The sequence below is a fragment of the Haemaphysalis longicornis genome, unplaced genomic scaffold, assembly GCF_048455015.1.
Source record: "Haemaphysalis longicornis isolate Haplotype H1 unplaced genomic scaffold, Haemaphysalis longicornis Haplotype H1 scaffold_3, whole genome shotgun sequence".
Lineage (NCBI taxonomy): Eukaryota > Metazoa > Arthropoda > Arachnida > Ixodida > Ixodidae > Haemaphysalis > Haemaphysalis longicornis.
Window position 1 is genome coordinate 21,202,323 of NW_027526335.1, and position 14,453 is coordinate 21,216,775.

The 14,453-nt window shown below is 49.9% G+C and overlaps 1 protein-coding gene across 4 annotated transcripts in view; it reads right to left on the reverse strand.

Moving 5' to 3' along the window:
- Positions 1 to 14,453, reverse strand: part of LOC144173189 (uncharacterized) — a 58,195-nt gene that overhangs the window by 8,147 nt on the left and 35,595 nt on the right. For all 4 annotated transcript variants that reach the window (XM_077701695.1, XM_077701696.1, XM_077701698.1 and 1 more), the window contains 2 exons: positions 9,999 to 10,052; positions 8,938 to 9,099 (listed from right to left, as the gene is read on the reverse strand). In XM_077701695.1, coding sequence (XP_077557821.1) covers positions 8,938 to 9,099; positions 9,999 to 10,052 — 216 coding nt within the window. The remainder of the gene's footprint in view (positions 1 to 8,937; positions 9,100 to 9,998; positions 10,053 to 14,453) is intronic.

The following is a 14,453-nucleotide window of genomic DNA, read 5'->3' on the forward strand; positions in this document are numbered from 1 at the left end:
CGCGATATCTGGTTGGCTGAATTTTGGGGATAGTTCACTCGATTAAATTATAGTTTTAGAACTACTATCATGCATTTTTATGTTTACACATGTCCATGTGTTGCTGAAAATGGAGAATTTCCAGATATAAAAAAACTCATTTAAAATCAAGTTTTTTTTTTTGCACGCACATGAAATTGAAAAGCTCGAAAAAAATACTGAGCTCCGTAACAGTTCCATAATCATTATATTGGTAATGAGACAGTGTAAGTTGAAAATGTAGAATTTCTGCCAATTCCCCCGAAAGATAGTTCGCGTTTGAAAGATGGATATGATGTTGAGTGCGTTAGGTATGTCTCCATCCATAAGTACCGCTTGGTTCGTTAGTATTGATATTTCAGCCACTTCCGCCCAAGCTTGTGCGTTATATGACCCATAAAACTAATAAATTTCACGGGCTTTTAAATTTTACATCTCCAAACACGTACACTTTCTAGAAGGCTTAAAAATCCGTCTGGCCGCAAAGAATGCAGGCTTGAACACCATGGTCCCCACAACTAAAATTTAAATAAACGAATACTGAAACATTTTTCCGGCAGCTACCAGTATCAATTTGGTCTTAACGTTAATATTTGAGCCCTATCAACCACACGCACTTAAGTAAAGCAATCAATACTTGGGGTTATGGCTATGTGCCGCCAACCTGGTATTGGTCCAACCGGTCCGTACGTGGGCGGATACATTGGCGTCCGGCTTAGCGGCCCCGTGGATACAGAACCAGGCCCCGTGATTGGGGGGTCCACGGGTGATTGCCGTGAATCAACGCTAGCGGTACTAAAGGGACCCTGGTTACCCTGCGGGTAGCCCGGCTCGTGGTAGCTCGGTTTAGGGTAGCTCGGCTCAGGGTAGCTGGGCTTAGGGTAGCTCGGCTCAGTGTAGCTGGGCCTACGGTAGCCCGGCTCCGGGTAGCCCGGCTCAGGGTAGCCCGGCTCAGGGTAGCCCGGTTGCTGCGAGACGGCATAGAGACAAGTGACATAGTTTGTGAATTCCAAACCCACACCCTTATTTTATACGTTGCACGAGCTAGGAAGGGAGGCTTAGATTCAGAGCAACATCAAAATGACAAGGAAGGCCGCTAGGGGGCCCCACAATGCGAACTCATTTTTCGTCGGCTCCGCTTTTGGACCCCTTTCTTGCTGTTTAATTTATTTGGCCCTTGCCGTTCTGTGCACCACGAGAAGCGGCAAGTTCCACGGACACCGAGGACACCAACATCGCAGCCGTGGACCACACCAACGTTCAGCTACAGCGATTCATAGATCTGCCACGCCACCAGCTTCGCTCAAGTGCACGACAGCACAAGTGCGCGACAGCATTTTTAATTACAACTCGGACTTACCAATCCTTGATGCCAAACGTCTGAACAGTTCTAACATGGTACAAGTCTTGTTCGACGGCCATCGGGTACCCTTCTGGGTGAGATACAGGGCAGCCATGTACCGGTGCAAGCCCTTTCGCCGCAAGACGGAGGTATGCGCGGTGTGCTGGCAAGCCGGGCACCGGCAAGATGTGTGCCCGAACATCAGACAGCCCAAGAGAAGAGATGCTCCAGCTGCGGCACAACAAATCCCTCTGATGGCCACTCGTGCTCACCCCCGGTGTATAGTGTGCCAGGGCCCTCACCCCACGGGTTCCGCGGACTGCCCAAGACGCTTTCAACCACGCAAGCGAGCCCCCTCGTATGCCCAGGTGGTCTCGGAACAAGGAAAATTGCCCAAGGCTCCGTACGACCGGCCCACCGATTTCCCTGGACTCCATCACGGAACCCGCACCGACCACCTGGAGCGCACAGCCTGGAGCGCCAAGGACCGAAACAAGCTCCTCGAGGGCAACGAGCACAAGGCGGGGCAGCACCCACCTCGAAACAGCACGGCACGGAACTCACTACCAGCTAAAGTTCGCCCTCCTACAAGACGGCAGACCACCACAGCAACAGGTGAGTGGCCCCAACGCCTCTACTCACTTGGTCAGGACCCCCAGCTGCATTCCATCATCCCCCCTCTCATCACCCAACTCCATCCAACCCACCCCTTCCCTCTCATCTGATATAGCACGCGAATTGCAAGCCATGCGCCTCGAAATAGCCGCACTACGAGCTGAGAATGCCGCCCTCAATAAGGAGATCACGCAGTTACGAAATAAGCAGCGAGAGGAGCCCCCGCCCAAGCGGAGAGCATCAAACCCACCCAATGGGAAGGTTCTTCTCTCCCCCGAGTCCCCCTCGGAGCAGCGGCTGCAGGGTATAGAAAGGGTGCTAGCCGAGCAAAAGCCTGTATACACCCAAACAGTACACAGCATCCTGAGCGCCAAGGCCGAAATGCAGGCCCGATTTGGGAACATTACTCGGGAGATGCTGTCAAGTGTCAGAGACCTGGCCGCACAAATAATTCCCCTAAACGTCCCAATTAATGGTATCACCGATGAAGGCCTCTAAGGGACTCGTGATCTGGCAGTGGAACTGTCGGGGCTTCACTCGAAAACGAGCGGAACTGCAGCTATTGCTAGAAGACGTAGAGAATTCCCCGGACATAATTTCGCTCCAGGAACCCCGAAAGCGTGTCAAATGTCTAGGTTATCAGTCCTTGCAAACACAACATGACACTGCAGTTTTAGTACAGCGAAGCATATCAGCACAACACACGCACTTTGATAGCTACTGCATCCCCCATGACTTTGTAACTGTCTACCGGAAGCGTAGGACAGAACAGATTATTCATTTACTAAACATTTACAGTAGCCCCAAGCAACACACACATAATTTTCGGTCATTAATCCTGGCCACTAAACAAGCCCCTTAAGGCTCACCCCTCATCCTTACTGGAGACTAACGCTGCACACACTGCATGGGGTTATCCTAGGGACAGCAAAAAGGGCAGGCTGCTCTGGGATCTGATTCAATCTCAGAAGCTCACGCTCGAAACTCCATGCACTAGATCTACCAACTTGGGAGGAAACGAGTGTAAAACGGGACACCACCCCGGGCATCACCCTTACCTATAGAGCGGGCCATGCAGAATGGAGTAGGCTAGACTACAGCCTCGGCAGTGATCATCACATAATACAGCTACACACGACACTCGAACACCCCACACCACCACAGCGTATGCAGACTGTCATCACAGACTGGCACGCTTTCCGGGAGGCACGAAAAGCTGGGGACCTGCCTTCCTCCCCAACGCTTGACCTAGCTCAATGGACGGAGCAGCTCCTGGGGGATGTACGGAATCACCAAAGAGAATTACATCCCGAAATACCGACGCCACCCGTCGACTCTAAATTGCAGCATATGTGGGAAGCTCTCAAAGGCCTTAAGAGGCGATGGCGCACTCAAAAGCATAACAGGTGCCTAAGAAAGCGAATAGCCACCCTAGCCAAGGAAATCGAACGTTCTGCAAACAAACTAATGTGATCAGGATGGGAAGAGCTGTGCGATCGGTTGCAAGGCGCTATGAGCAAGAAGAGGACTTGGTTCCTCCTAAGACACCTACTCGATCCATCACGTTCTAAAAAGGAGCAGGCGAACCAAATTACCCGACTTCCCAGACAGCTTGCGACCGATCCGTACCAGGCAATTCGAGACCTCATCAATATATATGTACCAGATGGGGAACAGCAACAGCACCAGGACTACGTCGGGCCGCCTAACCCCTCCTTGGACGAGGATATCACAGAGGCAGAGGTCAGGGGAGCGCTGCAGTACGTGCGAACGTCTTCCACCCCAGGGCAAGACCGAGTCACGAATAAGATGCTTAGAAACCTCGACGATGCTTCGATATCTTATCTCACCAAGTTCTTTTACAAGCATTGGACGGAGGGCACTCTTCTTTGAGAGTTCCTAGGGTGCCTGGATGTTCCTCCTCGCCCGCGGCGAGGAGGAACATCCAGGCACCCTAAGAGTTCCGTCATGCGAATGTTACCCTAATCCCTAAGCCGGGCAAACAGCTTTCGACAGAAAATCTCAGGCCGACATCGCTAACGTCATGTATTGGAAAAATAATGGAACGAATAATTATGGCACGAATAAACAGGCTCATAGAAGAAAAAGAATTGTTGTCGCCCAACATGTATGGCTTCAGGGCAGGGCTTGCGACAAACGATGTCCACCTGAGGCTATACTGGGATTTGCTGAAAGACCTCCCCTCACGTGACTCAGCGGCCATTCTAGCCTTGGACCTGACAAAAGCATTTGAAAAGGTATCTTACTCGGCCATCCTGGCAGGCTTAGAACGCATAGGGCCAGGCGTACGGACGTACAACTATGTTCGCGCCTTCCTATCACACAGAACAGCCACGCTGACACTGGGGGACTTACAATATCCTGAAATACAGCTACCGTCATGCGGCACACCGCAGGGGTCGGTCATATCCCCCTTACTGTTTAATCTAGCAGTGTCACACATATCCTGTGCTCTGGATCGAGTGCCCGGTCTTCAATACAGCATCTATGCAGACGATATAACCCTACGGGTCACTCGAGGAAGTGATGCATACATAGAAGCAACCTTTCAAGTTGGCGCCACAGCCGTCGTGCAGGGAGCCCGAGTAGCGGGCCTGCAATGCTCTCCCACCAAATCAGAGATGCTTGTCTTTACAGCAAAAAGATCTGGACCTTCGCGAGAGGCTTCCATCCATGTTTTAGTGGACGGGAAGCCTGTACCGCGGGTCGCGAACCTCAAAATTCTAGGCCTTATGCTACAGAGTAATCGAAGAAATACGGAGGTAATCAAAAAGTTCTCGGCGCATGTTACTCAAATAATTGGCCTGCTCCGTAGGATCGTCCGAGGGCACGGCCTGAAAGAACAAGACCGCTTGAGACTCGTACAAGCGTTTGTTATCAGCCGACTCACATATGCTCATCCCTATCTTCCCCTCAACGACAGCGAAATGAATAAAGTAGATGGTCTCATCCGCAAAGCATACCGAGCCGTCTTGCAGTTACCACTGAACGCATCCACTGCCAGATTAGAGGCAACAGGGACATACAATACGGCAGCAGAACTGATCGAAGGCCACCAAACTGGCCAAGTCAACTGCCTAGGGGGCGCTGCTCCGCGGGCAGACTCCTCTTGCAGAAAGATAACTTAATAAGCGTCCCGTCTACTGTGTTTCTTTGTCCTCGTCCTTTGCGCTCTTTTTAATTTTCTTGAAACTCTTGCAGAAACTCGGGATCGGCCCAGCTCAAAGCCCGGAGTCTGTGCACTGCATCAAATCATCAATCAGAAATCATATCATCGTTCGACCGATTCCCAAAAAACATGCACCCAAAATTTCATATCGACAGGCGGATTCATCGAGCCACGACACTAGATAAAAAATTTCCCCCCTTCCCGAGTGACCCTCTATGTCGATGCCGCAGAATATCGGCATAAAGATGCATTCGTCATTGCTGTAATTCACTCAACATCATCTCCTCCTCTTGCAACCTTCACCATTCACACCCGTCACCCGCATGTCGCGGAAGAGGCGGCAATAGCACGAGCATTAACCCAAAGGCCCACCCCTGAAATTGTATTTTCGAATTCGAAAACGGCCGTTCAAAACTTTGCCAAGGGCTCATTTCCGCCCCGGCACACAAAATTCTCGGTCTAAATTCGCCATCCGACCCGGTCGAACTCCAATGGTTTCCGGCTCACACGGGCATTGGAGGGATAGAGACGGCCCACACGGCAGCCCGAGCACTTGTCACCCGGGCGTACTATGTGGACTCTTCCTTCCATGGAGCCAGATCGACCAGGGTCAGCCTCCTCACATTCCGAGAGGTCACACAGCATTACCGCCTCTCCCGCCGCAAGCTTCCCCCCGCTCAATCATCCCTCACTCTGGAGGAGGAACGCCTCTGGCGTCAACTCCAAACGGAATCTCTACCGTGCAGAGCCGTCCTTCGTCATGTCCACCCCTCCCTCTACCCATCCTCGATCTGCCCCCGCTACGGTGAAAAAGCCACGGTCCAACACCAAATGTGGGCTTGTGCAGAGGACCCATTCCCTCCAATTAATTCTCCTGACCAGTGGATGGAGGCGTTGGGCCGCTCGGACCCCCAGCTCCAGAAGGAGCTCGTGACCCGCGGCTGAAGTCCTCGCGACCCTCCGGGTCGTGCGCACCACGCCCTAACCCTTTATGTAAATAAAAGTTATTTCTCTCTCTCAAAATTACAAATTCTTTGGAGGTTTTCTTAGCTGTACCGATGTGTGGTTCTTAGAATCCTGGAAGGCTACAATCGAGGGAAAAGGCGCTTCTCGCTTCCCAGCGCACGCCAAACTGGTGATTCAGGGTTTGGTAATCCATCTCTCCCTGTCCGCGCGAACGGCCGCTGCTGCGGCGATTGCGCTGTATGTTCCTGTCCCGTGACTGCTAAAAAAGGAGTGTGTAAAGCTACCAAAGCTGCTTGAGTGCACAAGGTACCCTTTTGGATTATCGCTTGCATCCACATCGCCATCTCATCGCCTCTCCTGCTTGTCTGCATACCCCTTCCGTCCGAGCTGGATGACAATATCTTGATGGCACCATATTTTCGGAGGGCAATAAATGATGGTTGACGATTGCAGTCTTACCCGTTCATTTCATGCCTTTGTCGTCGTCGTCGTCGTCGTCATCGCCATCATCATCATCATAATCATCATCATAATAATAATCATCATCATCATCGGTCCACTGCAGGACAAGAGCCTCTCCCATAGACTTGAGACAGCAAGGTCGTCCCATAGTCTCCTGGACAGAGGAGCCACTCCCACATCACCAGGCTCACAATAAAGTTTTTCCTCCTCCTCCTCCAAACGCTCCTATCCAACGCTGTCCTAATACATTTCTTCCCAAGAAATTTCCCCATCTCATCTCTCTATCAAGTTATGCGTTTTGCTAGTCCCCTCTTTCTGGTCTCCTAGTTCAATTTCTACTGACGCCTAGTGTTTAGTCTCCTCTCTGAATAGTTATTTTTTAGTGTCTATCTGCCACGGTTGTGACTTATCCACATTACATGCCCGGTCAAATTACACGCATTTTTCTCATTACAAACTGTGGTGTCTTCCAACCAACTTGGCTGCCTGATCCAAGACACTCGTTTTTCCCCTAAGCCTTCAAGTCAAGTCAAGTCAAGTCAAGTCAAGTCAAGTGACCGCTCGCAAGAGTCAAGTGACACGTCGGTTAAAATGCAACCAAGAAAGAGAAACATTATCTGTGAAACTCAGCAGTCCGGAAATTAAAAGCTGAGCGTTTCCTACGAGGTGCCAATCTAGCGGGGGCAAAAATAAAGTCACGCAACCGAGAGAGAAAAACTCTCCCGAAACCGAAGTATGTTTACGTGCTTTGAAGGCGAAAGCTTAGCGATTATCAAATACTTCTTTGCTGGTACATGGTGTCTGCGTCTCTTCGCCTTTCGACGCAAATTACTCCGGAGTGACTACCAAGAAACGAACTCCAGGCCATCCAGCAGGTCATCGAGGCGCTGGCTAGGCAGGAACCTCGCGAGCCGGCAACGGCGAGCGAGGATCCTCGCAGAGCACCCGCCAAGACGACGACGTAGGCCACGTCCGAAGCGCGCGTGCGCGCTTTACTGCAGGCACAATAAACGTTTCTCCGATCCAATCCAAATCCGACAGGAAGACTGGCCGCAATTCACGTGTCAGCTTCCCCACAGTCAGAGCTCTCCTCAACGTGCAGCCGTTCTACTCGTGTGCCGCCACGTGCACCTGTCCCGGGGCCCGCACCAGGCTTATTCTTGTTCCGTGCAGGCAAGGTGCCGGGTTAGCGCTGTGAAAAGTGGTTTGGGACTGGCACATTTGTTTATCCGACAAACGGTTTCTAGGTTTATGTTTCGGGAACAGCCAGAGATTGCTTTCTACGTACTGTAGTACAAGTCCGAGTACGCGTGGCGTTATTCCAGACTATGTTTTTTCAACTTCTGAAATCCGCTGTGTACATGTGCGTGGTTTCTTGCGCGAAGTCGTGGATGCTTCTAGGACTTTGCAAGTTAGGTTTTCCTCGGAGTATTTGAGTAGTGTACCGCGGAAGCGCTTGTACAAAGATATGACGGATGTGTGCCTACCTGTTTCGGTTTATCGTCAGTTGTACACTAGGTCCAGGGAAAGATGCTCTAAAAAGAGCGAAACGAATGCCAGTACGTTCATCCGCTAAACATTTCTTCTTCAAACTTCATGGCAGCACATTACCAGTAAAACCCTGGCTACAAGAAAAAGGACTATATGTACACCCGCGGGTACTTAACTGCCGCTTAGGTAAAAAAAAAATTGTAACAATTGAGTACATTTTTCTCGACTGTTGGGATGCGGTGTTTCACTTGGACATCCTCCAACGAACCTCGAAAAAAGGCCTGCCATCAACGCCTTATGGATGCCGCTTTTTGCCAGTAAACAATTATTGAGGCGTGCCCTATGATATGTTCATGGCACTTAGTCTGCATTCTACGTGAAAAACTCGCGTGGCAGTTAAAAATGCCGACTCGGATGCTCGCGCAGTGCGAGAGTACTTCATTGAAAGTGTTGCTTATACAAGAGGAGTGTACAAAATCATGCCGGATGAACCTGAGGTTTTACCCTTTCTGGATGTACAAGCGCAGTTTAAAATGTTTTAAGCTACTCCCTTCAGCCGACTGATGGCTGGAGCCACTAATCTGTACAGTGCGTTTTGTGTTGTCGCCAAGCAGGCAATAAACAAAAAAAAAAGCCGGGTTAGTGCTGTGGTTATCGCACCTGCCTGCTGTTGCTCTGGCAACCCGGGTTCAAATCCACATGAACCCAATTTATTTTATTTTTCGAGCGGCAGCCATTTTGGTACCGCTCGTGTTGACGCCGACGACGACAACGACAACGACTACGAGTACGATTACGGTCCCTTTTCCCGTTTGATGAGGCATCTCACGCTTTCGCCTCAAAAGGCACTCACCTGAGGCACGAGGCTGTCGATGGAGCGACCGGTGGCGGGGAAATCTGATGGGAGCGGGGCTGCGTCCTGCTCGCGCGCGTATGCCTGGAACGGGTCGTTGAACAGTTGCCCACGGCACACCGCTTGCAGGTACCCGAAGTACACGCCGTACAGGAGCACCAACTGCACCAGCACCGGTCGAAGGCGAGCGCGAGTTTTGAAAGCGCGAATGAAGGCACTGATTGAGCATTCACATGCATGGCTTGTCGGCGAATGCGAAGGCACTGTATATTAAAGATTAAGAACGGGTGTTTGACGCGCCGAAGCTACATCCGGGCTATGAGGCGCGCCATTGCGGAGGACTCCGGATTAATTTTGACAACCTGGGGATCTCTAACGTGCGCCGAAATCTCGACACACGGGCGTTTTTCCTTTTCGCCTCCATTTGACAAGCGGTCGCTGCGGCCGGGAATCGAACCCGCGTCCTTGTGCTCAGCAGCACAACGCCTTAGCCACTGAGCAGTTTACAATATCAGCATCAAGCGCCCAAAGGCCTTTCACTCATGTGCTGTCAGCTTTTAATCTCAGCGATTGACTGCTGTGGAAATCTTATTACATTCCTAACTATGGTATTGGTAGTGAACGTGCCTCGCAAAGGTGCAGTTGAGGCCATTCAAAAACATTAGAACTTACCTCGTATTACTGACTTCAAGCGTCTTAATTTTGTATATTGCTGACGATAGCTATGGCGTGCACACGTGTGCATATAATTGCCATTAACGCTAGTTGATTCATTGGTTGATTTCAAGTCTAAGAAGAGAACTTACGCTATGTCGGTCACAGAAAGGTTTAAAATGCGCCGCAAAAAAGCTACACGTGCTGGCCAGTGGGCGGGGTATGAGGATGCGTACCGTATAATTACTTTCTAATTACAGAGCGCATATTCGGTCACACGGTTTAAGTATATCAAAAAGTGTTCTGACTTGGCCGACTAGCAGCTGTGTATGATGCATCAAATCTTTTGTGAATGCAGCCCAAAGCCCAAAGTGTTGAAGGCAAAGAAACGCTTTTGAGGATGTTACCTTCAGTGCAGCGAGGAGCGTTGTAGCTATGTACAGGAAGGCTAATGGTGGCACCTGGAAAAAAAAAAAATAACGAGGTTTTTTTTTTGTTATTTGCAGAACCGCTCGCAAGTTTTTATTCGCGTTGCTTCTACTTTTTGTGGTGTAATCTATGCCAATATTTTTTTTTTTTTTCTGAAGAGCCATGCTGCCGGCGTCTTGCGCTACCTGCCATTGCAGCTTTATATGCAGGTAAAGATTAGCGATACGTTCATTGCTTGGCGACGGCAGGACTACTTCCAGCGCGACCTCACTAAAGAATAAAGACAAGCAGCCTCATATCAGTAGATTAGAGATTCGTGAATGCAAGTATATACAACCCGCAGCAACAGTAGTTGTCAATTAACGGAGAAAATGCCGAATGTGTGACAAAACGGTATCAACGTCCGATGAAAATTCCCGCACTACAATTTGGGACATCACCAATCGCAAATGCACAGTGAAACGGATTGGTGGGGCTTGCCTAAGCGTCCACCTGAAAAAAAAAATCAGAAACACTGAGGCAGGGAGACGTAAACGTAAAATAAAAACATGCCCGTCATGTGCTTGTTAAAGGGACACTGAAGTGAATTTGTCAAGCTCCCGATTTTGCTTGCACTGTGTAGACTGGCTCAAATTAACACACTATTCATCGTTTATCCGGTTGACAAATCGGTAATTATTTTACAAAGCGCGAAAGAAGAAAAACTACTATGCGCGGTTTGCGGCGGCCGCACCAACTAAAGGCTGTGACGTCAGGAGGGGGGGGGGGGGCACCGTGATTGGACGATGCCCAAGGTTAGCAATCAAAAGTTTCGGTTTCAGTTTCGGTTCTGTAAAACAACATGCTTGACATCTGATGGCGTTGTTGGATGGGCATTCTCGATTTCTAAATTATCGCCGTACCGCGCTTCTGCCATGTTGTCGGCTGTCAAATGTCTAAGATAAACCTCCCAGGGCGGCTTGGAATCGTAGAAATCACTAGACGAGGCCTACGCAGTGAATGAACGCCCTCCGCGTCACCGCAGACTCTCAAATGCCATGCGCTTTTCCCGCATATTCGGAGCTTGCCTCACTCATGTCTGTTCGTAAAAAGCTAGTTCGCGCCAGGCCAAGGGTGTGCTGATTCAGGCCTGGGCCCACTGCCCGCAAGCAGTCGGTGCTTGTGGCAACAGCACGCCAACGAGAACTCGCTAGCGCGTCATTGTCAGTATGCGCGCGTTCTGCGATCTCGCTCGTGGAGCAGTGAACCTTACGGCGCAAAAATGGTGAACTCAGTTCAGAAAACATCGGCCACATACGAAAAAATCAACTTAAAAAAAAATACATGTACCCCCGGGCATTCGAACTAACGACTTTCAAAATAAATTCCAGCGTCTCAGACCGCTAGGCCACGAGCCGGAGCTAGCCGATTTGGATATATAAGGTTTATAATGTATGACCAGTTTACACTTTTATTTATTTTAAGCATTTAAAGTACTTTATGTGACTATTTGTGTTATATCACTCCTGCAGTAAGTGTCCCCTAAACTTCCACAATATCTCACGTCTAGCAATTGCATTTCTTTGACGGCAAAGCGTTCGCAGATGTGCGGTCGTGCTGCTGACCGCTGTGCTTGTTTACCCAGCGCAAAAAGTGCTTCCTGCTCCCTAGTTTTGCGCTGTACGGTAAAAGTTTCAGGTGATTTTATTTTCTTAGTACCTATATTGACTTCGCTGACTCTTCTCCCGCCTTCAATTGGCCTTAGATTTTCCTACTAGCGTAAAGTCAGCGAAGCGTCGCATGTGTACTTGTGCAGCGCTTGTGTGGAGCGACCCGGACTCTGAGTTTGACACAGTGTACAAACTAACAAAGTAAGGAAAGGCACATTCTTTCATTCACAAAGGTGTTGTGGCTTAGTTTCAATTGAGCGAGCGAATAGCGACGACCCGTCGGCGGCCGGCGGACGAAACGCTGGGCCGACTGACTCGATCGGTAGGTCGGCTGGTCGGCGAACCGTGCAGTAGCGCAGCCATTTTCCAGCTCATCTCCTGCTGACGTCACACGAAAACGCCACAGAAAATGGGCGAGCGTAAAGAGAGGAGGACAGCATTTTCGAATTGATTTTTCTACTAAATAAATTCGCGTAAACGCGGCCAGAGTGGTCGAAACAATGCCTACGGACTCCGAACTACAATTTGCGCTAGTAATCCCGCAATGTTTACAAATCACTTCAGTGTCCCTTTAAAAGACACTAACCATAACTAGCAAGCATTACAAAATAGGATGCATCAGCCCAGGAGGTTGGGTTTGTTTTAGTTTAGATTTCCTTTAAATGTTTCGCCTTGCGCACATCCGCTTTCAAAAGATGAATGCATACAGGTAAAGCGAGAGCCTATCATAACTACTGACCATGAGGCCGTATATGAAACGGCCGTTGGCGAAAACAGATTACAGAGTTTTGGAATACCGTGTGTACCGTCTATACCGTGCGTACCGGGACCCGACTGGGCATGTGCGAATTCGCTCCGGTAGAGTGACTCAGTTCCGCTGATGGGCGACCCCGCCTCGCCATGCCCGCACCCGCATGCGCAGTCGGGTCCCGGTACACACGGTAAGCGAAAACTATTACTAGCGGGCTCGTTGTGAAATGAGACGGCGGTCAGCTCGTTAAGTCAACTGCGCGTGCATTTCGTACACCTGCCCCCAGGTGGCAGCACCTCCTGGGAAAGCTTTGCCAGCGTCATCAAGTCCCACCCATAAAGGGCCCCCGACTTTGCTTGGATGGCACCACACCAAGACGGTTTAGACTGTTTCTGATTGCCTTCCCATCTTTGCGACGACGGCAGTAAAAGCCAATAAGAACAGGTTTTAGGGGCCAAGCCCCGTAGGGGATGAGGCTGTTGGCGTCTGCTGTCGTCGTCGTCGTCGTAATCATCGTCTCATGTAGTCACGGTACTAAAACACCGGGAAAGTCGTTTACGCCTCGCGCTAGAACGTAACGCGTACTGAAAAAACACCGGGACACTCGTTTACGCCTCGCGCTAGAGAGCTCCGTGCTTCAAAGACAAGAGACTCACAGCAAAGCTATATCCCGATGGTTTCATCTTCGTTGGCAAAAACGCCAAGGCGCCAAGAATACACTTATACACTGCATGCTTCGCTCCTCCCCAGGTTTCAGGTTAGTAGAGATGGCCCGGGGTTTTTTTTTTGTTTTTGTTTTTTTTCAGGAAGGTGAGGACTATCGATTAAGGTCGGGGTCGACTTGCTTTGGGCGCTTTGTGATGAGCTCTTAAACGCCACAAAAGTTGCAGAGAAACGGCAGAGAGAAATGGCAGCGGTAATTATTTATTCCTCAGCAACCAAGGCAGTGTTGGGCGTAGAACAAAAACAGAGTGACCTATAATGCGCCTGATCTTTTAGGTAAAAAGGAAGTTATTCATCCGATAGTTTCCTTTAGAACTTTGCAGTGTGCCCAAATAGATGTGACACGATCGGGTCCTTCAACGAATACAAGCAACAAGGTGCCGGTGGGATGATTTAAATATAGGGGGCCTATCTTTATTACGGGTCTGAAAAGAACACGCATTTTTACGGTTGCTTCAGTAGTTGCGTAGCTTAATGCCTTCTTACAACTTTTTCTTTCTTCAAGGCATGATCAAGCAGATTAATAGTTCAGTCGTGTGCTTTCTGAAATTCTGAAACAGAATAATACGATAGGTTGAACGACATGTTCGTGCACTTTTGTTGCCTAAAAACGTTATTACCCGCGGTTTGAAGATCACGATTCCGATAACACGCTCATCGACTGGCGTGAAGCCCCTGAGCTACGTAGAGCCTGACGGGCAAGGTCGCCCAAGTTGTTCGTTGATTAATAAAGGGGTAACGCAAGGAGTGCAGGTTCGCGCGTTTTAGGATCTTCCAAACGTGCGCCACCGTTGCCTCAGCACAACACAAACTCGACTGTCCACGTGGTCGCTTTTCAGTTTCTGTTCTTTGTCCTCGGCTGACAGTGTGTTTGCTCGTTTTTCTCTGTCTTGGTTCGAGAATCGTACCTCGCGAATGACACCAAGCATCCACACGCAGCCGTAACCTTATACTCGCTCGTATTTATTGTAGCGTAAGCTACACTGGCAGAGGTTGAGCAGTTTCGCGTGCACCCTGAAGGGCCGTGCTGCGCATGCGCGAGGAGCATTGAATTAGATTGGATTGGATTTCGATTTTGATTGGATTGAATTGGACTGGATTGAATTAAGTCCAATGCACATTGCCGGTTTGCGAATTCCAGAGGAGTGACGTCATAGCCGCGGCAGACGCACTGGCGGCGGCGCGTGCCCAGTTGTGCGCCTCCGTTGCGCATTAGCCAAGTCTGACGCTGCGCCGGAGCCGCTTGATAGCCGTTTCGCGTGGCTCCTGGAGAGCCATGCTGTGCATGCGTGAGGAGCAGTGACTGAACT